We start from the raw sequence: 24,236 nt of genomic DNA, 5'->3' as shown, positions 1-24,236 counted from the left end.
TGATGTATTTTTTTTACATTCATAACTTCTGATTCTTTAGGTGCACTATGATCTACGGAGACAATTTTGTGCATTTTTTTAAAATTTTGATCATTTCATACAACTTGATGTGTATATTCTTCTTTAATGTATGTATATAGGTTCAAAATATGTATTAGTGAACATTAAGTACATCTTTGTGATTCTATTACATGTGTATTTTTTGATTACGTATCATTTTGCACTAGAAGAGCCTAGAAGCTATTGTTTTAACCGCACAATTGTATTTATTAAGTGTATATTATTGTTTGTATTTCATAGTGTGTACTTTTGTTCTCCTTTTGCTGTATCTTTCTTATGTTTATTTCCATTACCTTATATGTTGAAGCCACTACTATCTAACGGTTTTCCAGGCCCAGTCAAGCTTCGAAAGCAGCTTTTTGCCTGGAAATCCTCCCAGGTGTTCAGGATCGAGAAATAGATTCAATTCAATTCAATCAGTGTTCATAGCAATCGAGGTTGACTCGGAGTGCCACGCAGATGCCACTAGCAGCTGATCACAACAGAGACAGAATTTCGTGAAACTCTTTGAAAGCACTGGAGATTTTTTTAAAGAATCAGAGGAGCCTACTGGACCTATCTTACTGGCACCCATCGGCCATGTATCAGATGATCGGGCGTAAGCAGGGTGTTTTCCCAGCGCTGCTATTTGTTGAAAATTTCTTCTTTGAAGAGAGTGCACGGATTGATGGGAAAATAAATGTATCTCGGCTGTTATCGCAGCAAAAACGATTATTACTTATCTTCCACATATAATACCCTGCCCTTAACAGCCGTTTGAATGGCTTCGGCTCTAACGGTACGAATAGTGTTTTTTCTTTTTCTTTTGTTTTCTGCTTTGTAAAATTCTTTTTTTTTGTTTTTTATATACTCCATATTGGATGATGTTCGTTAGACTTAGTGGAATGGGCCGGGGCATTTCTTACTTTTTTCTTAGTCCCTCTAAAGTGTTAGTATTAGTACTTTATTCAAACAGACAACAAAAGGTATTATAACTGCGCAGAAAAGAGGAGGTATCTCTAATCGTGCCGCAAATCTCAAGGCACGCTGCGCTACTCGCACAATTTCTCGCATATTGCGTGGCATATTTTGCCATGCGCTGATTTTTTTTTAACATACAATACTCTAGTCGTATTGCTCGTTACTCCTGATAGCTCACCGCTCGGCGTCGTGGCCACCATAACGCTTAGCACGGCACCATCGAGTGCACCTCCCTGGGTAGCATCTCCTCTGCCTCGAGCGCGAGCTGACACATTGTACTGTCGGCCTGGTTGCAAGGACAACGTCACGGTGAGCTCGTTCTCTTCCCGGGACCAACCGGGAGGCAGGGGCAGATCCCTGCGCTCGCGGCCAGAAGATCCTTCCTTGTCGGCCCACTGCAGTTCAAAGCCGAGCGGCTCTGAATTCCACAACAGCGGACCCACGACGGTGAGAACAAACTTGTCGGAGTGCGCAGAGCGAACGATGATGCCGGCTGGTGCTGATGGGGCTGCATACAGAGAACAAACCTTGAAACTGCAGTAAGTCCGATGCTCAGACGCACCGGAGCTGCATAAGCGGTACTCTAGACCGCTGTTTTCCGACAAATGGCGTTCGTTATGGTCGGTTGAAGCGGTAAAGGAACCAAATGCAGTGTGTATAGTGTGCCTTTAATACTATAATTTGAAACAAAATAATAGAACGCTTTTTTTAGCTAGAATTAGAAGTTGCTGAAGGCGTTTCATGTATATTTAAAATAAAATCGAGGAGCAAAGTTTTTTTTTAAATGCGAACCAAAGCTGGCCATTGTTTTTAATTTTGTGACTTCTCGAATACTCAAGATGCCAGTAAAAAAATACTTAAGAGTCTAGAAGTACAGCTTTTTTTTACAGCAATAGAAGAGACCGCAGGGTAGCAAAAAAAAGTTTCAGCGTGGTGTTCATATATAATCTTATGCCTTGATTTTCTTCGGAAGTTGTGTTATGGAAAGTATAAACTTTTAAGCAGTGACAACGATCTCTTGTTGGAAATTCTAATTCTGAGAAAAGTATTTTCAGCGGAATCAAACTGTTAAGTTTTGCACATAATTGCTGAAAAAACGAGTGAAGCATGAGAAAATTGTGCGTTTTGTTGTATATAGCTCCAAACATGTAAATTTTGCTTAAAGCGACATTTCGCATTTAAGGAGGGCAGAAAGTTGGGCAAGTTGGTAAACATTCATGATGGGTTTCAAAGCGCGACAAGACGGAGACGAAAGGAAGAAACACACACGACAAGCGCTTACTAGCGACTAAAAACGTTTATTGCAACGCTGGGAATAAGTAGGGGTCACGGAAAACATAAAGAGATAAAAAATAACAAGACAGAAAAAGAGATTAGCCGTTACGACAGTGATCTTTTCGCATCCCGACCAGAAGACTAGAGAAATCATAGAAGCCTATCATATTACTAAGACAAAGGGCTGGGTCAGTGAGCCTTCAATTTTGCTATCTGAGAAGGAACGAGCGTTTTTAGATAGTAACGGCTAATCTCTTTTTCTGTCTTGTTATTTTATAGCTCTTTATGTTTTCCGTTACCCCTATTTATTCCCAGCGTTGCAATAAACGTTTTTAGTTGCTAGTAAGCGCTTGTCGTGTGTGTTTCTTCCTTTCGTCTCCGTCTTGTCGCGCTTTGAAACCCATCATGAGGATTTCGCATTTGTTGTGATATACAATTTTCTTCAAGAAAACTAATCTTTCTTTGAAAACTAAAATTCCTATCCTTTTTTGCACGCATTTCTGTATGACAAAACGCTTTATTTAAAAATGAACATGGGATCCCAATGACTCCTGATTTGAGCGCACCCACGGAAAATAGGTGGGAAAAATTTATTTTTCTGGGCGTTTTAAAAAATAACCAAGGAGCAGCATACGGGAGCTGTTTTCGCAGAAATTTTTGCTATCAGGCGGACACCAAATAAGAAGGCTATGGTCATCGACCTCATATTTAATAAGAACATTTATTAGCCTAAGTTTAGCCGCTGCGGCTAGCATGCATGTTTGTATTGAAAATTTAGGAGCCTTCTCAATACTATACTACCTTTTGTAAGTTTCTCTTAGCACGCGCGTGTTGCTACTTATTAGGATCCGACTTTTCAACTTCACTAGTGTAATTACGCACATAAGGCAGATACAATGTTGAGTAAACCAGAGCTAGAGCCGAATCATTGACAAATTCCCGTCTTGTGACCCCCTTCCACCCATCACCTTAAGCGCGGCTCCACAGTAATCCTCAATAAAAACGCATTGACGTCCATGCTCAACTTGATGTCTGCTGCTTGGCAAGAAGAGCATGCATGAAATGAGTGCTCACCTGATGAATTCGTGAAAAAGGAGACTGATGCAGGTTCGCCCCTGGTTTCCCACTGGCCTGTCATGTCCGGCTGCACTGACACCGTGTAGTGGGTCCAGCCGTGTAGGCAGGGTAGCACGTAGCTCGTGAGTGCCGGGGAGATGGTCGTGCTGAAGGAGTGGCGAGGCGATTCTCCCTTGACGAAATAGCCTTTGATATCGCTCTTTTCTGGCGGATAGTTCCATGACCAGGACAGCAGCACTGAGCCGTTTGGTTGCGTTTCGCTCTTGAGGGAAATTTCTTTGATGTTCTTCCGTTCTCTTTCTGCAGAAACGTCAGTTATGACCTACTCATCCCGGCAAAGCCGACAAACCAAACAAACAAAGAGAACAATCGTTTCTGTTTGACCACCGTTGGCCTGACTATGCCCACTGCATGGCAGAGGTCTCTCCAACATGTCCGCAATTTACACTGTCCTTTGCCAGCTGCGGCCACCGTATCCCTGGAAACTACTTAATCTCATGTGCCGAACTAACTTTCTACCGCCCTTCCTGACATTTGCCTTCTCTTGGAATCAAGTCCGTTCCCGTTATCGACCCTCGATTACTTTGCGTTCGCATTATATGCTCTGCCCAAGCCCATTTCTTCCTTTTGATTTCTACTGGGATGTCATGCAGCTGCGTTTGTTCCCCCACCCACTCTGACCTCATCCTGTCCCTTAACGTTACACCTATAACTTTCATTTCTATTTTTCCCTGCGTTGTCCTTAAATTAAGCTCTACCCTTTCCGTTATCCTCCACGTTTCTGCCCCATAGGTGAGTTGTTGTATACTTTGTATACAACGGCTGTATACTTTGCTCTTGAGGGACGTTGGTAAACTGACATTCGTGATCTGAGAGAAACTGCCATATGCGCTCCACCCCATTCTTATTCCTCTAGTTATTTCGCTCTCGTGATCCGGATCTGCAGTCACTACGTGCCCTGAGTCCCTGCAGTCACTACGTCACTTACCCCTTCCACAACCTTGTTTTCCAACTGTAATCTGTTGTTACCTTACGAGGGTGTCGAACAAATTACTTTGCCTTTCTGCATATTAACTTTCTGAGCCCATCGTCTTGCTCTGCCTCTCCAAGTCACTAACCATGCTTTGCAGTGACATCTCCTGAATAAGTGTCATCTACTGTCATCTGAGCGGCTCGCAGATTACTAAGGTATTGCTCATTAACTCTTATCACCAATTGCTCCAAATAAAGTGTATACCTTGATGGGCGTAGCTGTTTCTGTGAGTTCGAGTCCAATGATGAATAGTGTAGCGTTTGTAACAAGTACGAGAATAAGAGCCCGTGAAAACTGCCACTAACTTCCAAATGGCTTTATTCGTGGCATATCCAGCTGTTATACCAGTTGGTAACAAGGCAAACTCATGACAGAGAGCCACTGATGTCGCAAGTCACTTTCAACTGCATCTACGGTTTGGTCTGCACAGCATGAACAAAATCCAGTTCTTTGTTTGATTGACTAGCCTAGAGCATGCACAAAATTCGGTCAGCACTCTTCCTCTATTGGTTTTTAAGCCTAAATTGCTTTTAGCTCACAATATCGGCAAACTGAGGTGACCATCGTCCTAAGCTGACGTAGAACATGAAGCCGAACCAGAACAACGCTAGCCCGAAGTTAGATAACAATATTGCTGTAAATGGTTATAGTATTTGTTCTTTCATTCTTCACAACTACCGGCACGCCGCTTTATTGCTTTTTTAGTGATGCATGACGCACCTAGATATATCTCGACTGACCGTATCTAGGCGCAGCCATTCTACGCTGTTTCAGAATGTTCTAGTGACTTTCCAAGCTTTATCTCGAAAGTTTGCTATGAGCTTTAAAAAGAGCACGGCCGAGAGCGGCGGACATTCTTTGTTCCACGATCACCGAGCACGCCATTTGCTACGCCACCGCCGAGTGATTCAGTTCTTTGTAGGCTCAAGTCAGTCCAAATAAAGAGTTTCGTTTCGAAGCCATCCTTGCTGTTTCTTTGCTCACCGGACTGCAGTCACCACTGCGTGCCATCTGGTGGAGCTGCTGACCTGCTGTCCTGGTGTGCCCCTCACGATGGAACCCGGTGCAGAGCCAACGACCGTCGTGCTTCGCCAGCCCCGTAAGCCACCGACTTTCCGTGGAGGACCACACGAAGATGTGGAAGACTGGCTGGACATATACGACCCTGTGGCAGTGCTGACAATCTGGGACGACAGCGCTAAGCTTCCAAACGTTTGTTTTGCATTGGGCGGCCCTGCCAGAACTTGATTTGAAAACTACGAATCTTCCCCCACGACCTAGGCGACCCCCAAGAAGCAGCTACTGGGTATGTTCACTAGAGTCGTACTGAAGGAAAGGGCGGAGGTCCTGCTGCAGTCACGAATTCAACACCCAAACGAGACCGTGTCTGAGTATGTGGAAGAAATGAAACGCCTTTTCAGGCGCTCCATCCCTGACATGACTGAAGAAAAGAAGCTCACCTTTCTGATGCGTGGCGTAAAGGATCAACTGTTCGCCGATCTAATTCAGGATCCTCAAAAAACCGCCGCCGAGTTTGTAGTTGATGCTTCTACTATCTAAAAGACCCTTGACGCCCGACGCGTCACTGCAATCAGCCACTTGAGGTGCTAACGGCAAGCCCCCCAGAAGACACCCCTACAAGCGGGGATAACGTGCGAGACCTAATACGTGATATTGTTAGCGAAGAACTTCGCGGATGCTGCCATCCCGAACACAGCAGACGCAGGAGACTCAGATGGCGTCGCTCACGGACATCAACCGTGACGAAGTACAGCATGCACTTGGCTCCCCGTCACCGACGACACCAGCGGAAGCTGAAGCCATGACTTACGCCGCCGCACTACGCAGTACTCCGCCCCCACTACACTCCGAGGTCCTCTTCGACGGGCACCAGCTCTACAAAAACGACGGCACATAGCTCCCACATTCCCACATTACGAGCGATGCAACAGCTTTAGGAAATATGACGAGTGGAGGACTCCCGATAACCGCCCGCTGAGTTTCTATTGTGGTCACGCCGGGCACATGCTTCGCCACTGCCCGTACAGACCTATTGGCCGGCGGGGTTTCGCCATGGACGCCACACGACCACTCCCCGGCCAGCGACCACGGGAAATCGACGACTACCTTATGCACAGGGTAGTAGTACATGTCGTCAAGCCCTCTCTCCTGCTGCCCGTCGCCGTCCAGCACACGTTTTGCATCACCGGGCCGCAGCTAGGCCGGTCTGTCCGAAGAAGGTCCCCTAGCCCCCGTAGGCAAAACTAAACAAAGCAACCTGTGGAGGTCAGGTTGCTTGCTGAGGAAACGACGAACGTCCCCCAGCGACCACGCCATATGCAGACGCCGCAAACACCGCGCCGACGCCAGCTGTTCGTGAGTTGTTCGTAAACGTGAACCAGCTGTTCCCGAACGCCTCACCCCCCCCCCCCCCCCCCCAGCGTACGAACGACGCCCAAGCCACACAAAGTGCGACGCCTGGAGGACTTCCGACAACCCCCCGCTGTGCTTCCATTGCGATGAAGCCGGTCACATTCTTCGTCACTGCCCGTACCACCGTATCGATCTTCGTGGCTCTGCCTTTGACGCGCCACGACCACACTTTGGCCAATATCCGCGTGAAATCGACGATTACCTGCGTAGACAGGAGTATGCGCTCACCATCACCGTGACTATCGCGTTTATCGTCGCCACGCCACAGCTACGCAGCCGGTGTACGAGGAAGGTCTCCCTGCCCTCGTAAGGGAAACTGAAGACAGCAACCTCTGGAGGGGAGGCTGCTCACGAGCGAAACGGCGAAGATCCTCCAACCACCATACTGCATGAAGACGCTGCCGCCGACACGCCGACGCCGCATACAAACAACCTCGACCACGACGCAGAACTCCTTGAAAACGACGCCGCCATGCAGAAAAGCTTCGACCACACACCCCATCCACGATTCACATACCCGACGAAGCCATGACCCGACGCCGAGGACGACGTGGAGCGCCAGAGTCAGGACATCTGACTTAGAAAGCGGATATCGACGGAGGGAAAGTAACCGCTCTAGTCGACACAGCTCTAGTCGACATCACCGATTATTCGGTGATGAATGGAGCATTCGTTACGAAAATGAAAAACCGTTCCAAGTGACCGATTGGGACGGCTTACAAATTCGCACCGCAGGCGGCCACCTCATTACACCGTCAGGACGACGCACCGCGCGAGTGACTGTGCACGGACATACCTATTTCGCGACCTCCGTTGTGCTACGACAATGTTCCCGCAAAGTGATTTTGACATGGATTTCCTTAGTGAGCGTCAAGTAATCATCGACCTGCGATACAAGCTGACCACAGTTTCTACTGATGAGGCCATCCCTTCGATGAGAACTCCGGAACATGACGTTACATTTGGTGTTCTGGAGGAAAAAACTCAGTATCCGACCCCGCTCAAGCGTCATCGTCACCGAAGGCGCCAAGGAAGCTAAGAACACTGAAGCCATTATAGAGGGGAACATGAAATTGCTTCTCGACCGAGGAATCGGCATCGCAAGAGGCATCACACGCTTCCGCAAGGAATAAGCCGGAGTGCTGCTGACTAACTTCAGCGAACAATACCGGCATGTTAACAGAGGAACAACGATTTCTTTCCTCGACAAAATTCCGACGTACGAGACTCCTTCGCCCTCTTCGACCCATCCGTAGAAGGTTCGTCCGACCAAGAGAACTCGCCCACTTTCGACATCAACGCAGCCCTGACTTGGAACAGGCAAGACCAGACCCACAACCTTCTTCGGAGCTACAGTGAGCGTTTCTCGTTATCGCCGGAAGTCCGACAAAGACCGATTGCCAGGCATCTCATTATAACCGACCAGCACGTTCGACCTCTCTGCCAAAGCGCCTACCATGTGTCGCCTCGAGAACGACAAGCTGCCCGAGACCCAGTGGAAGAAATGATTCGCGACGACGTAGTCCAGCCCTCAGAGAGACTCTGGGAGGCACCGGTTGTTCTAGTGCGAAATAATGATGGCGCACTTCGATTATCACCGCTTAACAACTTAACAAAGAAGGACGTCTACCCTTTTTCCCGCATCGATGACACACTGGACCGGCTCTGCAACGCCAAACATTTCTCATCGATGTACCTGAAGAGCGGTTACCAGCAAATCGAGGTCGATGAGACTAATCGCGAGAAAACCGCTTTCATCACTCCAGATGGTCTCTTCGAGTTCAAGGTGATGCCTTTTGGACTCTGGTCCGCATCAGCGACGTTTGAGCGAGTAAGGAATACAGTGCCAGCAGGCTTGAAGAGGCAAATTTGTCTGTTATGTATAGATGATGTCGTTGTCTTCGCCTCGAACTTTGAAGAGCATCTAAAAAGGCTTCCAACAGTATCTGACGCAATTAAGTCGTCCGGCCTTACCTTAAAAGCAGAAAATACCACTTTGCCTATGAAGAGCTTCTGTTTCTAGGGCACATCGTTAGCAAGGATGGAGTACGCCCGGACCCGCAGAAAACAGCTGCTGTCGCAATGTTTTCACCGCCGGCTGATAAGAAAGCTGTGCGCAGATTCCTCGGACTATGCGTATACTACCGACGATTTGTCAGGAAGTTTTCACGCATCGCCTAGCCTGTGATCCACCTGTCCAAGGCAGACGTACCATTTACATAGGAAGCGCCTCAAGTAGAATCGTTCAAGGAACTTCAGCGTCTTTTACAATATCCACCGATCCTCGCGCAGTTTGATGAAAGCGGCGAGACCGAAATTCATACCGTCGCAAGCAGCGTGGACCTAGAAGATGTCCTCGTTCAAAAAACTGACGGACTGGAAAAGCTAATCGCATGCGCTAGCCGTTCCCTGTCCAAGGACGAGGCTATAACTACTCGACAACTGAGAAGGAGTGCCTTGCCATCATCTGGGCTACGTCGAAATTCGACCCCTACCTGCACGGCCGACCGTTCAATGTGCTCAGCCACGTACTGTGCTGGCTTGCCAGTTTGAAGGACCACTCCGACCGCTTTGCTCGATGGAGCCTCCGCCTGTAGGAGTTTGACCTTACCGTCGTCTGCAAGTCCGGACGCAAGCACTCTGACGCCGACTGCCTCCCACGAGCCCCTGTAGATGCACCTTCACCGCAGGACGACGAGGACGCCTTTTGGGACCCATCAGCTCCAGCTCTTTTGCGCAACAGCAACGCTTGGACTCTAACCAAAAACGCCTCATCGAGTATTTGGAAGGCAAGATTTCTTCACCCCCCGCCTCGTTCAAGTGAGGATGTCTTCGTTCTGTGTAGAGAATTATGTCCTCGTGAAGAACTTCGCTCCGAACAAAACAGCCTACCTCCTAGTTGTGCCTGCAAGTCTGCGCGAAGTTCTTCAGACTTCATACGAGGAGCCGACAGCTGGACATGTCGGGTATTCTGGCTCCCTGCTCAGATTTTGCTCAGATTTTGCAACCGGTAAATTTTCCAGCAATGTGCGGAGTGCTCTGCGATGTTTGGCTAAGTATAAGCCGCTAATGACGGGGGCACTAGATGACTCAAAAGAGATACATTGTTTCTTAATGAAAAGCAAACCATTGCACTCACTGTGGGTGGATTTAAGATAAGCAGACAGTAAATCCAAAAAGCCGCTGACTGAGATACCTGTGGAATTTTGGAAGGCCGCTAATTGAGGTGCTTCTGATATTTCGGAGGGTCGCGCTGCCATTGTGATCAACGCACTCACTAATAAATCGGAGCAATTGGTTTGGTTTGGTTTATAGGGGTTTAACGTCTCGTAGCAACTAAGGCTATGAGGGATGCTGTAGTGAAGGGCTCTGGAAATTTGGACCACCTGGGGTTCTTTAACGTGCACTGACATCGCACAGAACACGGGCCTCTAGAATTTCGCCTTCATCGATATTCAGCCGCCGCGGCCGGGATCGAACCCGCGTCTTTCGGGTCAGCAGCCGAGCGCCGTAACCACTGAGCCACAGCGGCGGGTAAATCGGAGCAATTCATCAAGAGGGATTATCAATACAAGTCTTTAACATCCCCCCCCCCAAAAAAAAAAAAAATGGTCTCATTTGAACTTTTATCTACAAACGGATCACCTATTGGTAGTAGCTTCAGGTTGGCTTGTAGAAAAACTGCAAATGACTTCGGCTCAGTTTCGTTTTCTGACATGATGACCTTAAGCAACCATTCAGCTCTGTGCGTTTTTGCTGTGAAGAATAGCAACAGAGTCAACTGCCGGTACTTTCTTACCGGGCCCGTTCGGCAAGACAGTGGCCTCTTCGACGGGAAAGAAGTGCGATGTATGTGTCGTGTGCTTCGTCATACCGCTCTCTGTGTATGTGCGCCGCAAAGTTAATACAGGTGTCGTTGCTTGTTTGTTAAGGAATGCGTCTCCGTGACTTCATTCTCTCTTCAATATTGTCACGTAGTGGTGACTACAGTCCCGCGAACAGAAAACCAGCGAGAATGTCTTCGAAACGAAACTCTTTATTTGGGCTCACTTGCGCCCGCAAAGAACTGAATGACTCGGCGGCGGCATAGCAACTAGCGTGCTCGGCGGTTGTCGAACAGAATCCCCGCCGCTGTCCGCCGTGCTCTTTTTAAAGCTGATAGCGAACATTCGAGATCAAGCTTCGGAAGTTGCTAGAACATTTTGGCACAAAGCAGAATCGGCTCCGCCTGGATGCGATAAATCGAGATAAATCTAGGCGCGTCTTGCGTCACAAACGAAGCGATAAAGCGACGTGCCGGCAGCCTCCAAGCATGAACAATTAAACACAACAAACAAACGCTACAGAGATTCGCGGCATTACTACCCTCTCAAAGAAGCATCGACTCGGTGCTTTAGAACGTAATGCGGCTATAAACAATCAAAAACGGATTGTGCAAAAATAAACGCCGAATGTGGGAACACGGCGTCCTTTAGCGTACATGATAGGGCTTTAGGCGTACGACATGGACTACTTCTGGTCGTACGCGGCGTCACTGGGATGCAGTAATTTCTACAGGGACGACTTCATAGTCCAATTCACCTAGCCGACGAAGAACCTTGTACGGGCCGAAATAGCGGCGCATAAGCTTTTCGCTCAATCCTCGGCGGCGAATGGGCGTCCAAACCCAGACACGGTCTCCTGGCTTGTATTCAGCGTTGCGTCTTCGTAGGTTGTAGCGTGTGGCTTCGGTCCGCTGCTCGTCTTTGATCCTTAATCGGGCAGGTCTTCGGGCTTCTGCGCGTTGTAGGTAGGCGGCGACGTCGGCGTTACCTTCCTCGGTAACGTTCGGCAGCATGGCATCCAGCGTGGTCGTGGCCTCTCTGCCATGGACGAGCCTAAAATGCGTCATGTGGGTGGTCTCCTGCAATGCGGTGTTGTAGGCGAAGACTACGTAAGACAAGATGACGTCCCCGGTCTTGTGTTCGGCATCGACATACAAGGCGAGCATATCGGCGATGGTTTTGTTCAGGCGCTGGGTCAGTCCGTTGGTCTGCGGGTGGTATGTAGTTGTTCTGCGGTGGCTGGTTTGGTTGTAATGGAAGATGACTTGCGTCAGTTCAGCGTGAATGCTGTTCCTCTGTCAGTGATGAGCACATCGGGGGCGCCCTGACGCCGAAGAATGTTCTCCACGAAAAATTTGGCAACTTCTGCTGCTGTTCCGTTCGGTAGGGCTTTTGCCTCGGCGTAGCGGGTCAGGCAGTCGGTCGCTATAATGATCCACTTATTTCCAGATGTTGATTTCGGGAAAAGGCCAAGCAAGTCTATGCGGATCTGCGGAAAGGGCCTTGAGGGGGTTCAATGGGGTTCAGAAATCCTGCTGGTCGGGTTGGAGGGGTCTTTCGTCCCTGACAATCTCGGCAGGTTTTCACATAATGTGCGACATCGGCAGACAGTCGGGGCCAGTAATACTTGTCTTGAATGAGGCGGAGGGTGCGAGAAAACCCGAGATGTAAAGCTGTCGGCTCGTCGTGTGAGGCCTGAAGAACTTCTCCGCGCAGACTTACAGGTACAACAAGGAGGTAGGCTGTCTTGTTCGCTGCAAAGTTATTCACGAGGACATCGTTCTGTAAACCGAACGAAGACAATCCTCGCTTGAACGAGGAGGGGGGTGAAGAAACCTTGCCTTCCAAGTATTCGATGAGGCATTTTATGTCGGGGTCCGAGTGTTGCTGTTGTGCAAAAGAGCTGGAGCTGATGGGTCCTAGGAAGGCGTCCTCATCGTCATCCGGCGATGGTGCATCTACAGGGACTCGTGACAGGCAGTCGGCGTCAGAGTGCTTGCGTGGGGACTTGTAAACTACGGTTACATCGAACTCCTGGAGCCGCAGGCTCCATCGAGCGAGGTGGCCGGAGGGGTCCTTCAAAATGGCGAGCCAGCACAGTACGTGGTGATCGCTGACCACCTTGTACGGTAATCCGTACAGGTAGGGGTCGAATTTCGACGTAGCCCAGATAATGGCAAGGCGCTCCTTCTCAGTTGTCGAATAATTAGCTTTGGCTTTGGACAGGGAACGGCTAGCGTACGCGATGACCTTCTCCACTCCTTCAATTTTCTGAACGAGGACTGCGCCTAGGCCCACACTACTTGAGTCGGTATGAATTTCAGTCTCGGCGCTTTCATCGAAGTGCGCGAGGATCGGTGGGGACTGTAACCGACGCTGAAGTTCCCTGAAGGCTTCCACTTGCGGCGCTTCCCATTTGAATGGCACGGTTGCCTTTGTGAGGTGGGTCAGTGGCTCTGCGATGCGCGAAAAGTTCTTCACAAATCGTCGGTAGTACGCGCACAGTCCGAGCAATCTGCCCGCAGCTTTCATATTGGCCGGTGGTGCAAACCACCGGTGGTGCAAACGGTGGTGCAAACATTGCGATAGCAGCGGTTTCCTGCGGGTCTGGCCGCACTCCCTGCTTGCTAACGATGTGGCCTAGAAAAAGCAGCTCTTAATAGGCAAAGCGGCACTTCTCTGCTTTCAAAGTTAGGCCGTACGATTTGATTGTGCCTAGTACTATTTGAAGCCTTTTAGGTGTTCCTCAAAGTTCGAGGCGAAGACAACGACGTCATCTAAATATACCACACAAATCTGCCACTTCAGGCCTGCCAGCACTGTATCCATTACTCGCTAAAATGTAGCTGGTGTGGAACAGAGACCAAATGGCATCACCTTGAACTCGAAAAGGCCATCTGGAGTGATGAATGCGGTCTTCTCGCGATCTCTTTGATCGACCTCAAGAGCGGTTGATCGACCTCAATTTGCCAGTAGCTGCTCTTGAGGTCCATCGATGAGAAATACCTGGCGTTTCAGAGCCGGTCCAGTGTGTCTTCAATGCGAGGGAAGGGGTAGACGTCCTTCTTTGTGATGTTGTTCAAGCGCTGGTAATCAACGTAGAATCGAAGTGCGCCGTCTTTCTTTCTCACTAGAACAACAGGTGCCGCCCAGGGGCTCTTTGAAGGCTGAATAACGTCGTCGCGCAGCATTTATTCCACTTTGTCCCGGATGGCTTGTCTTTCTCGCGGCGACACTCGGTAGGGGCTCTGGCGGAGAGGTCGGGCGTGCTGGTCGGTTATAATGTGATGCTTGGCATTCGGCTTTTGTCGGACCTTCGGCGATGACGAGAAGCACTCGCTGTAGCTTCGAAGGAGATTGGGACACTCACTTGTTCCTCCAGGAGACTAAGCGCAACGTGATGTTCCGGAGTTCTCATCGACGAAATGTCCTCATCCGTGGAAAGTGTGATCATCTTGGATCGCAGGTCGGTGATCGCTTGATGCTCATTAAGGATATCTATGCCCACGATCACTTCGCGGGAACATTGCCGTAGCACTACGAAGGTCGCGGGATAGGTGTGTCCCTTGAGAGGCACTCGCGCTGTGCATCGTCCTGATGTCGTAATGAGGTGGCCCCCTGCGGTGCGAACTTGTGGGCCGTCCCAAGCGGTCGTTACTTTCCTTAGCTGAGCAGCGAATGGTCCAACCATCACCGAATAATCGGCTCCCGTGTCGACTAGAGCGGTAACTTTCCGGCCGTCGATAACGACTTCTAAGTCGGATGTCCTGGCTCTGGCGTTGCACGTCGTCCTCGGCGTCGGGTCACAGCTTCGGTCAGAAATGTAAATCGTGGGTAGGGCTTGTGGTCGAAGCTTTTCTTGATGGCGGCGTAGTTTTGAAGGCGGTTCGAGTGGTGCTCGAGGTTGTTGTTTGCGTCGTTGGCGTAGTAGGTACGGTGTCTTCATACGGCGTGGTCTCTGGAAGATCTTCGTCATTTCCTCGGCAAGCAACCTGACCTCCGCAGGTTGCTTTGTTTAGTTTACCCTACGGGGGCTAGGGGACCTTGCTCGCACATCCGCGGTGTAGCTGCGGCCCGGTGAAGCAAATCGAGCGGTGGACGGCGACGGGGAGCGGGAAAGACGGCTTGAAGACACGTACTCCCCTCTGCACAGGTAGTCGTCCATTTCCCATGGTCGCTGACGGGGAGCGGTCGAGGGGCGTCGATGGCGAAACCTCGCAGCCCGATGCATCTGTACGGGCAGCGGCAAAGTATGTGCCCGGCGTGGCCACAATGGAAACATAGTGGGTGGTTGTCGGCAGTCCTGCACTGGTCGCATTTCCTGGTTCCGTTGCTTCGCTCATAAGTTGGGCGGGCGGGAGTTAGGGGACGTTGTTCTTGTAGAGCTGGTGCCCGTCGAAGAGGACATGGGGGTTCTCGACGAGGCAGAGGACTACGTAGTGCTGCGGCGTAGGTCATAGCTGTAGTTATGACCTCATTTCAAATGGTTTCATTTGAACTTTTATCTACAAACGGATCACCTATTGGTAGTAGCTTCAGGTTGGCTTGTAGGAAAACTGCAACTGACTTCTGCTCAGTTTCGTTTTCTGACATGATGACCTGGAGCGACCATTCAGCTCTGTGTGCTTTTGCTGTGAAGAAAATGTCCAGAGTTAACTGCCGGCACTATCTTACCGGGCCCGTTCGGCAAGACAGTGGCATCTTCGACGGCAAAGAAGTGCGGCGTATGTGTCGTGTGCTTCGTTGACCCCTCTTTGTATATGTGCACCACAAAGTTAATACAGATATCTTTGCTTGTTCGTTAAAGAATGCGTCTCCGTGACTTCACTCTGCAATATTCACGGTCGCAAGAATCGAGTCTGACATTTCACAACACGACATAACTCAGTGCATCTCGTCGCAAATTTCCTCTGAAGAACTCTCGGCAACAAGCTCAAGAAGAATGATGGGCTTCAGCTTTTGGGTCAAAGATGAGCCTTGTGGGCAGTGATGTACTATACGAACCTGAGGGCAGTAGAATGAGCAGCACAGTCCAATCCAGGCTGTAGCTGGGCATTGTATGGAGTTCAGTTGCGACAGTTGAGAGCGTATAGTCCTAGTGATCGTTAGGAGCTGCTTTCTGAACTGGAAATTTTAAGCTAGAATTTGCGCAATGACTATAAAGGCTTGCAGGAGAGCTGCGACCATGAAGGAGTGCGAAGCAATTGTCAGCACTGAAGCTCAGAAGCTTCATTCCGTACAGTGTTAATAAGACTGACATGCTGTAAACAAGGTGATGTCAATAAAATATTGTGAGATGCATGCTTACATATCAGAACAACACATATTAGGGTCGTTTAGCCTTTCGTAATGTGCTCCAATAAGGTTACCAACGTTGCGAGCGTACACGCTCCAACTGCTGCAAATGCCGGGACGATAAGGCGAGGGGCCCAAATTAGCGTCATCGATTACTCCCGCCGAAAGAGCAGAACAAAAAAAGAAAAAGCCAAATTTCCATTGCTCTGGTGTCACCTGAAATTTTGTTTTTAATGTAGTGAATTTCAGAAGTTAAGATTACTTCCGAGGGTATTGTTAAATAATATACCTTACGGCAGCGGTGAATGCTTACGCTGTATATGCTGCGAAAGTATCCAGTGGGGCTGTTTTTGTGCTAAATGCTTTTGTACCTGTTGAGCGATAAGAGTGATTATAAAGTGCACTTTCTCACCACACACAGTTGGGTCCTCGTCTTGCTGCCTATAATCGTCATAATGGTAACCTGCAATGGGGAAAGGCCGCATGTTTAAAAAACGCATGCGTTATGTAGTGGTTTATGAAACGACAGGTGCTGTATTTTCACTCACATGAAAAAGACAGTTTCGCCGCATTGGGAGGATAGCTCAAGAGCCCATGGTTAATTAAGCTCTGCTGCTCAGACTTCAGTCGTTGTCTAAGCGGCTGTGCGTTTCTTCAGATTCTTGGTGTTCATAAGGCCCCTTGGCGACCTCACGCGCATGACCAGGAGATACTGAGTTGTGTAAAGCATTTGCAAGTAAGCAAGTGTATGGTTACGGTCATACAGATTTTTCGAGGGGTTTTGCTGGTTATGAGTAGACCAGACGTAGCTTGATTTACAGTACTTATGTCAGTTTGGAAACAGACGAAATTTTCAATGTTAACTAAGGGAATTTTGCACTTATTTGTACGTTGCAGCGATACAATGCGTCCACCGAAGTGCGATTTGTGGCAAAGTTTGTTTCGTTGTTATGCGGCAAGGGACGGCGTCAGGGAATGTTACAGGAGAGGGAGGTAAGGCTGAGAGTTGTTTTGTCATTGTTCCATTGCACACTTTACGAATCTCTCATATTTTGTGAGGCAAGCACGGAAGCGCACCAGGGCTGAACTCTGCGCGACAAACTCAGCTGTTGATGTTCCACGCGACAATCGCGGTAGTACAGGACATTTTTTTGTGTGCCGATAAGAGCGAGGGCGGCGCTACTGAACACTCCTAAGAATAGGTTTCATGCAAATTAAATGTCCTGCAAAGTAAAGGATTGGGCAGTCGCCGCTATAGATCGGTTAGTACAGCACCGTACGTGAAATACGGAGGTCATGGGTGCGGGTCCCCCTCGCCACACGTGCTCGTTTTCTTCTGCTGTCATATCAATTATTCTTGAACCATAAACTGAACACACTGCTAATTGCCCGTCAATTACCACCGGGAATAAAGAAAAGAACCATAACATTCAAAATGCTCTCCTTGGTTACGATGGCTGTTGGCTTCTTTAATACAGGTATGCACTCCAGATTAAAGCTAGATGTACGCACACTTCTATAAAATAGCAAAATTACCTTCGTATTTTTCGCCGACATACTAAAAAAATAAACCACCACAGCTCATCACAACTTTTCGTCCGACGTTTAGGATATAAGCCCGTAAGGTAAAGTGCGAACAAAGGATAAAGATGAGGAACACGAAAGGAGCCGTTTTCACCTCGACGGCAGTTGTAGTCTCCATCGCAGAGAGAGCTGAAAGGGATTCGATGCCCTCCGGGGCACGTGAACCACTGGGGTTGAATTCGCGCATGTACTTGGTAATGCGCTGAAAGTTCGAAGAGAAAAAAAAAACATCATGAATGCGAAGAGGAAACTTTCACGCTTTAACTTTGTCTAGAGCACAAGGGTCACTCTACTGTGCATTAATGATTACATGTGGGTTCTCAGGGCATGGGACTATGAAACAAACAAAACTCGCCACTAACCGGCTGCGTAAATTGAGTGTTACAATGATCAGCTTTGATTTTTGTCGTTAGCACCATGTCAAATCATTGCCTGCTGCATTTGTTCGCATCTGTTAGCAGATAACGAGTCGCTCGCGATGCGTCTTGTATAACAGGGTACATCTTCCTTTCTGCGGTCGTTCCAGGACGAAACCCTGCCCCTAGAAGGGTACAGCAACACTCTTACAAAACCATGTAGTTGAGCAGCCTCTACTTCTGCGCTGAGTTAGCGTTACGATTCCAACAAAATAAACTGCGCATCAGCGCAGGTATGGATAGCCTGAGTAGGGAGAACTGGTACTGCAAAGCGCAGTTTCAGGGAAATTCACACTGCGTGTTTTGCAAACAAGAAAATAATGTTGAACAGGATTCATGATGTCCTAAAAATGTAAAAAGGAACCAACCGAAAGCAGCAGCTCCTGAAGGTCCAGATTATCAGCCGGCCAAGAAAACCCGCTAAGATTACAGATGCCTAAATTAATATTGTGACGGACTATCGCGTGTTGCGCAAATAAACGCACGCGGTAGAATGCTTCTCCCAGCTAAAAATTCTCCTAGCTTCTCCCAGCTGAAATTTCGCACAGAAGTGGAATTTTGTCGACATAAATTGAACCTCACTTGTGTCGACTGGTCGCGACAAGGCACAATGTGACTCGCTCATCGACATAGCCGTATCTTTCCATTTGTCACAAGTTGTCCAATCTCCTACGCGTGGTGACTCTATACTCGATCTTGTGCTTTTGAACGAGCAGTTGTTACAGTGTGGGTTCAAATGCGAGGTCACTGATGGCCTTTCCGATCACAAAGCAGTCGTTCTTAATTTGAACATCGCACCTGAACCCAAAAGACCTGAATACAAGATGATTACTGACTTCTCTCGTGCCGATGATAACATGATACTTGGCTCTTTGGCGTCAAATTTTGATGAATTTTTCTTTAGTAGTGATAAATGCAATGTTGATACGTTGGTCGAACAAAGTTGTGCATGAGTGTCTGTGTAAGTTCGTCCCCAAGAAATGTGTCAAGAGAAACCCCACGCATATATGGTACAACAGAGAAATCATCCAACTTATACGCCGCATAAAGAGGCTTCGCAACCGGTGTAAATCACGGCATAAAAGTGATGCTGGGCTTCTTGTTTCCTTGAAAACGACTCTGCGAACTAAAATGCACGACGCTAAGAAATTTTATTATGAGAACACGCTAACAACATTTATGAAATCCAACCCATCCAAATACTAAAAAACAATTACTCCGTCCGGTCGCTGTTCTTCATCATTTGTTGTTAATGATAAACCATGTTCTAACCCTTCAGTTATCTCCGAAGCTTTTAATAATTACTTTAGATCGGTATTTGAGAGTGACAATGGCACTACACCAACATTTAGTTTAGTCACTGAATTGCCGTCCTTCCCGAAGTTGGATATAACATACAATGGAGTTCTTAATCTACTGTTACAAATTGACACGACGAAAAGCGCTGGAGCCGATGGTATACCCAATATGTTTCTAAAAAAGTATCCTGAGTGGTGTGCCCGCTACCTGGCTGGGATTTTCCAAAAGTCACTCCCATCCGAAACCGTTCCACAAGTCTGGAAAATAGCTAATGTAGTACCAGTATTTAAGTCCGGTAATAAACAATGCCTCTCCAATTATAGACCAATTTCCTTATTGTGTATTTGTTGCAAGGTATTAGAGCACATTATTCATAAACATATTGTGTCGTACTTGTCTAACAACAATCTTCTCTGTAATAATCAGCATGGTTTCCGGGCTGGGTTCTCCACACTCACGCAGTTAATTGAATTCTCACACGACATTGCATCACGCTTAAATAACCGCGGTCAGCTGGACGCCATTTTTATCGACTACTCCAAAGCATTCGATTTGGCTTCTCATAGTAAACTCATTACTAAACTTGGCGCTTTTCTCAAAGGAACTCACGGCGTTCCACTACTAGGCTTGATCAAGGACTATTTACGGTTAAGATCCCAGTTTGTCACCTTCAATCACTCTCAATCAGCGTCTGTCTCTGTAACATCTGGCGTCCCGCAGGGATCAGTTCTGGGGCCACTTCTATTTCTTATCTACATTAATGACGTCGTCCAGATAACTCCTAACACACCTGTTAAAATTCGTTTATATGCAGATGACTGCGTTCTGTATTCAAACATAAATAATGCATGCGACCAGCTAATTTTAAATAATGTGTTTTCTTCATTCTGTGCTTGGAGCAACACATGGCAGATGAAGATAAATTTCAGCAAAACTGTGTCGATGACATTCACTAACAAGAAGAATACTTTGCGTTTTTCGTACACTAACAGCACTCATCAACTAACGCACGTAAACGAGTTCAAGTACCTAGGAGTAACCTGTTGTTCTAACTTAAATTGGTCAAAACACGTCGATTTAACTTCCTCCAAGGCACTGAAAAAACTCGGATTTTTAAAACGTACCTTAAAGGATTCGACTAAAAACTGTAAGTTGACGGCGTACAAATCTCTGGTAAGGCCTGTGCTTGAATACGCCTCGGCAGTCTGGTCACCGCACTTCGCTAAAGACATCACTAAACTAGAAAATGTGCAGAATAAAGCAATAAGATTTATATATATAAACGTTATGACCGCCAGTTCTCTCCCACAGCTCATGCCCGCACCTTATCACTTGACACACTTCAACACAGACGCATATGTGATCGCCTTATCACTCTTCACAAGATCATCAACAAATGCATTTATGTTGACGCCCCGCTTTTCTTTTCTTTCGCCAGTTCTTCAGCACGTGTCGCTCGCCGTACTAACCCGCTTAACATTGTGCCGTTTATGCCGTTTTTGGACTCTTTCAAATATTCATTTTTTCCTTCGACAGTCGAGCTATGGAATAATTTCGATATTACATTACGTCAGATGTCTGTTGACCGCTTTGCGCAAGAATTGTCTAATCATGTATTTTCTTATTAATAGCACACTTTTGTTTATGTAAAATGTCCGATTCACACTTGTTTATGCACTCTCCTACTGTTTTATCTGTTTTCCATCCACTGTACCACTCCTGCAATGTCCCAACTGGGATAGCAGTATTTGTAAATAAATAAATAAATAAATAAATAATTGTTTCATTTGTTTCATTCAAAAAAAGTCGCATATTCGCATCGTCTGCGGCGACAGCGAAGGAAATCACGCCGTTCTTTCAGTGATCGCACCGGTGGCGCCATCCAGTTTGTTGGCCGTGAAGATTAAGCAAAGGAGAGAGGTTTGGGAGGTTTGAAGACGCTCTTTCAACGGTTTTTTTTAATGGTCACAGAAAACTTAACTTGCTTAAAACTTATTTTGGCCAAGCTAAGTTTTCTGTGACCACTAGAAAACAGTTGAAAGAGCGTCGGGAAATCGACCCGAATGCCCCTGCTTTGCTGAATCTTCACGCCCAACAAACCATCTGAATATCCGACTTATTCTGTTCGAATCAGGTAAGTACCCCAAGCAAACGTAGTATAAAATAATTCTGCCGACCAAATTCCATTTCTGTGCGAAATTTTAGCTCTAACAATGCGCCCGTTTAGCTGAGAGAAGCATTTTACGGCGTGCGTCAATTTCCGCAACACACGACAGAACACGACGAAGCGGGCAGTGGCATGGGCAGGAGCGCTCGTGCTACGTTTGCAGACATTAAATCATATCATCATCATCGGTCATGCAGTCCTCTCTTGATCGCTTGCCGTCACGTAACAATATCAATAAAATATGATGCTGTTTTCGGCCGCATTCATGTAAGCGACGAATCATTCGCAGTCACGGTACAAACACAGCAGGTGATCTGAGAGGTTTATTGTCTTATTTTGTTGCATAGAAGTTTAAATGGTGCTCAAAGGTTCATAAGGTTTAAAACACTCGTTAATTATAATTCGACTCACTAGTTCCGGAGACAACGCCGCAGGTTACCGCGTTTATAATTTGGAATTACTGCGCTGTTTGTAAAGAACGCTGCACATTTATATTAGTAAAGCCAGAGGGCAGCGGAAGGACAAGGGCTCACCAATCAGTCCAGCGAGGTAACCGAGAAGGACGAGTATTCTCATGCTCGATTATTTAAACGGCCCCACTGCGCTTTAACCAAAGCCGTCTAGGGACTGCTCTGTTCAGAATGCCACGCAAAAGTTGAAGCCATGCGAACTGTGCATCGGGAAGATAATTTTGAGTGCCGTAAGTGTGCCGATGCTGGATGGCAAAGGGCGCCGACTTGTCGAGCGGCGCAAGTCTAGACGAACGATAACAGTGGGGACAGGAAATTTAATCTTTGAGAGGAAAGGGGGGGGGGGGGGGGAGGGGTGCAAACAACTGTTATCGCTGCGTACAGCTCGGGCTGGTTACAAAGAAGACCATATTCGAAGAAAAAACGGTCCGTAGTGGAGGACGCAGGAAGGAAGCGTGTTCACTGTTCCGACTCTTCTCTGCAGGGCACAACGTAGCTGGGTCAGATTGAACGTGATGCGGCATCAGGGCTTAATTATAAAATGCTTGGCGCATATCAACTCGAAATACTATCGATATTACCTCCACTTTGTGGCCACTATGCTGGTCACTATGACACTATAGACAGAGAACATACAGGTAAATAAAACGTCTTGAAAAGCGACACTGCGCATACAGCTGTCCCTGTTTTCCCAAGTAGGTTCCCCGAACCGATTTGTCTTCGCGTCATCAGTACTCTGAGCTGGAATGCAGCTGCTCGGCTTCCGAGATGAAAATGTACCATTTCAGCAATCCGGCGCAGAAGATAAATGCAGCACATGCACTAGGCGAGGAAATGCTCGCAATCCGTGTGCGCATGCGCTATAATCCTCAAATTGTTTCAGACGGCGTTTAGGGGGCCGTGACTAACTGCCCCCGCCGACCGTGTTCGACTTGCTGTATGTTTCAACGAAGCGTTTTTAGTTCGGAGCAATAGCGCAAACAGGACAAGGGACCAAGAACAAGTACACACGCTGTGTGTGTCTACTCGTTCTTGGTCCCTTGTACTGCTTGCGCTATTGCTCCGAAGTATGAACCAACAAGCCGGAATTTCAACGTTTTTATTCTTTTTTAACGGCACGCATGCGTAAAAACTTTGGCACACATTGTTGAGTCCTCCCAGAACTGCGCAGATGATAGCAAGCCTGAATAAGACTAGTGTGTACCAACTGCTTTGCCAGACTATGCATGAATATTTATAATTTGTTCAAAGAATTGCATATGTAGGAAGCCAAGAGACAGAAGGTCAAGGAAACTGTAGGGGAATGTTCGTTTTCTTTAGTTGGTGGCGCTGATCAAACCATTAATTTCCCTACTCTTTCTTGCTCAATAGCCTAACGAGAGTCTTGGTTCTGGCTGTCTAGAAGTCATAAGGAGCATGAGAGGGTTCTCGCACAGTTTCCGCCCTCAGCGTTGGATCACGTTCCATGTCACACTCGCGCTAATACAGGACATACTACGTCCGCTGCTATGGACCAGGGTGGTACGGGTGAACGTTCTCAAGGCTAGGTTACATGCAGACATAAATGCCCCCTAAAGTGGAAGATTGGATAGCCGCCGCCATAATTTGGTTGATAGAACGCCAGACGAAAAATTCGGAGGTCGTGTGTTCGGATCCTACCGGCAGCACGTTGTAGTGACGGCAGTCCAGCGGTCAGGAGGACAGCAACAAGACATGGAAACGAAGCTTTTATTGGGGCTGATTTGTGCCCGCAAAAGAACTGAATCACACGGCGGCGGCGTAAGCAACAAACGTGCTTCTCAGTCGTCGAACTAATGGTGTCTTCGACTGGTCGCTCCCACGATCCGGTTCGGATTTGGCAACGTGAGAGCCGCTCTAGCTCCGAGCGCACAGCGAGACCGGTCAAGCCGAATGGTCAGCAAGTTTTCAGAGCGAAAGCGCAAGAAAGAGGGAAAGGACCTAACTTCCGGAATCGCCACACCGCAGTGGCGCTGTCGCTGCGGCTGGTGTCAACGACAGCAATCACACAGTCTGCACCGCCCACGCCGCCGTCGCCGCTGAACCTGTATCGCTGCCCCAGCAGTTCTTCGTCTCCGGCTCGCGTCGAAAAAAAAAAATTAAAAATTAGTGTCCCGTTGTACCACTCTGGATATGCCGCGGCAGCCCCCAGATGTGAGAGCAACACAGACGGCGTACCCAGCTTAATGATTCGTCTGCTTTTCGACATTTCCCCTCACAGAGCCACACAGCAGGGACGTTTTAACTGCGTCTAATACCTAAAGCGCCAAAACTTGCTTCTACGGATGCGTAAGAATGCCTCCCCAGACCGGCCATGATGTGCCC

General features: G+C 47.9%; 1 protein-coding gene across 1 annotated transcript in view; it reads right to left on the bottom strand.

Annotated features, from left to right (window-relative positions):
- Positions 1–22,145, bottom strand: part of LOC149327539 (uncharacterized) — a 52,741-nt gene extending 30,596 nt beyond the window's left edge. Inside the window, exons 1-5 of the mRNA XM_089563860.1 lie at positions 21,957–22,145; positions 17,636–17,743; positions 16,370–16,420; positions 3,370–3,672; positions 1,199–1,528 (exon numbers count right to left, since the gene is read on the bottom strand). Coding sequence (XP_089419986.1) covers positions 1,199–1,528; positions 3,370–3,672; positions 16,370–16,420; positions 17,636–17,743; positions 21,957–21,999 — 835 coding nt within the window. The 5' untranslated portion in view covers positions 22,000–22,145. The remainder of the gene's footprint in view (positions 1–1,198; positions 1,529–3,369; positions 3,673–16,369; positions 16,421–17,635; positions 17,744–21,956) is intronic.
- Positions 22,146–24,236: the final 2,091 nt, after the last annotated feature.

The sequence above is a fragment of the Amblyomma mixtum genome, chromosome 10 (genome assembly GCF_055824585.1).
Source record: "Amblyomma mixtum isolate Tamu chromosome 10, ASM5582458v1, whole genome shotgun sequence".
Lineage (NCBI taxonomy): Eukaryota > Metazoa > Arthropoda > Arachnida > Ixodida > Ixodidae > Amblyomma > Amblyomma mixtum.
Note: the sequence above shows the minus strand (reverse complement) of the source record. Positions and strands in the feature narration are given on the sequence as shown.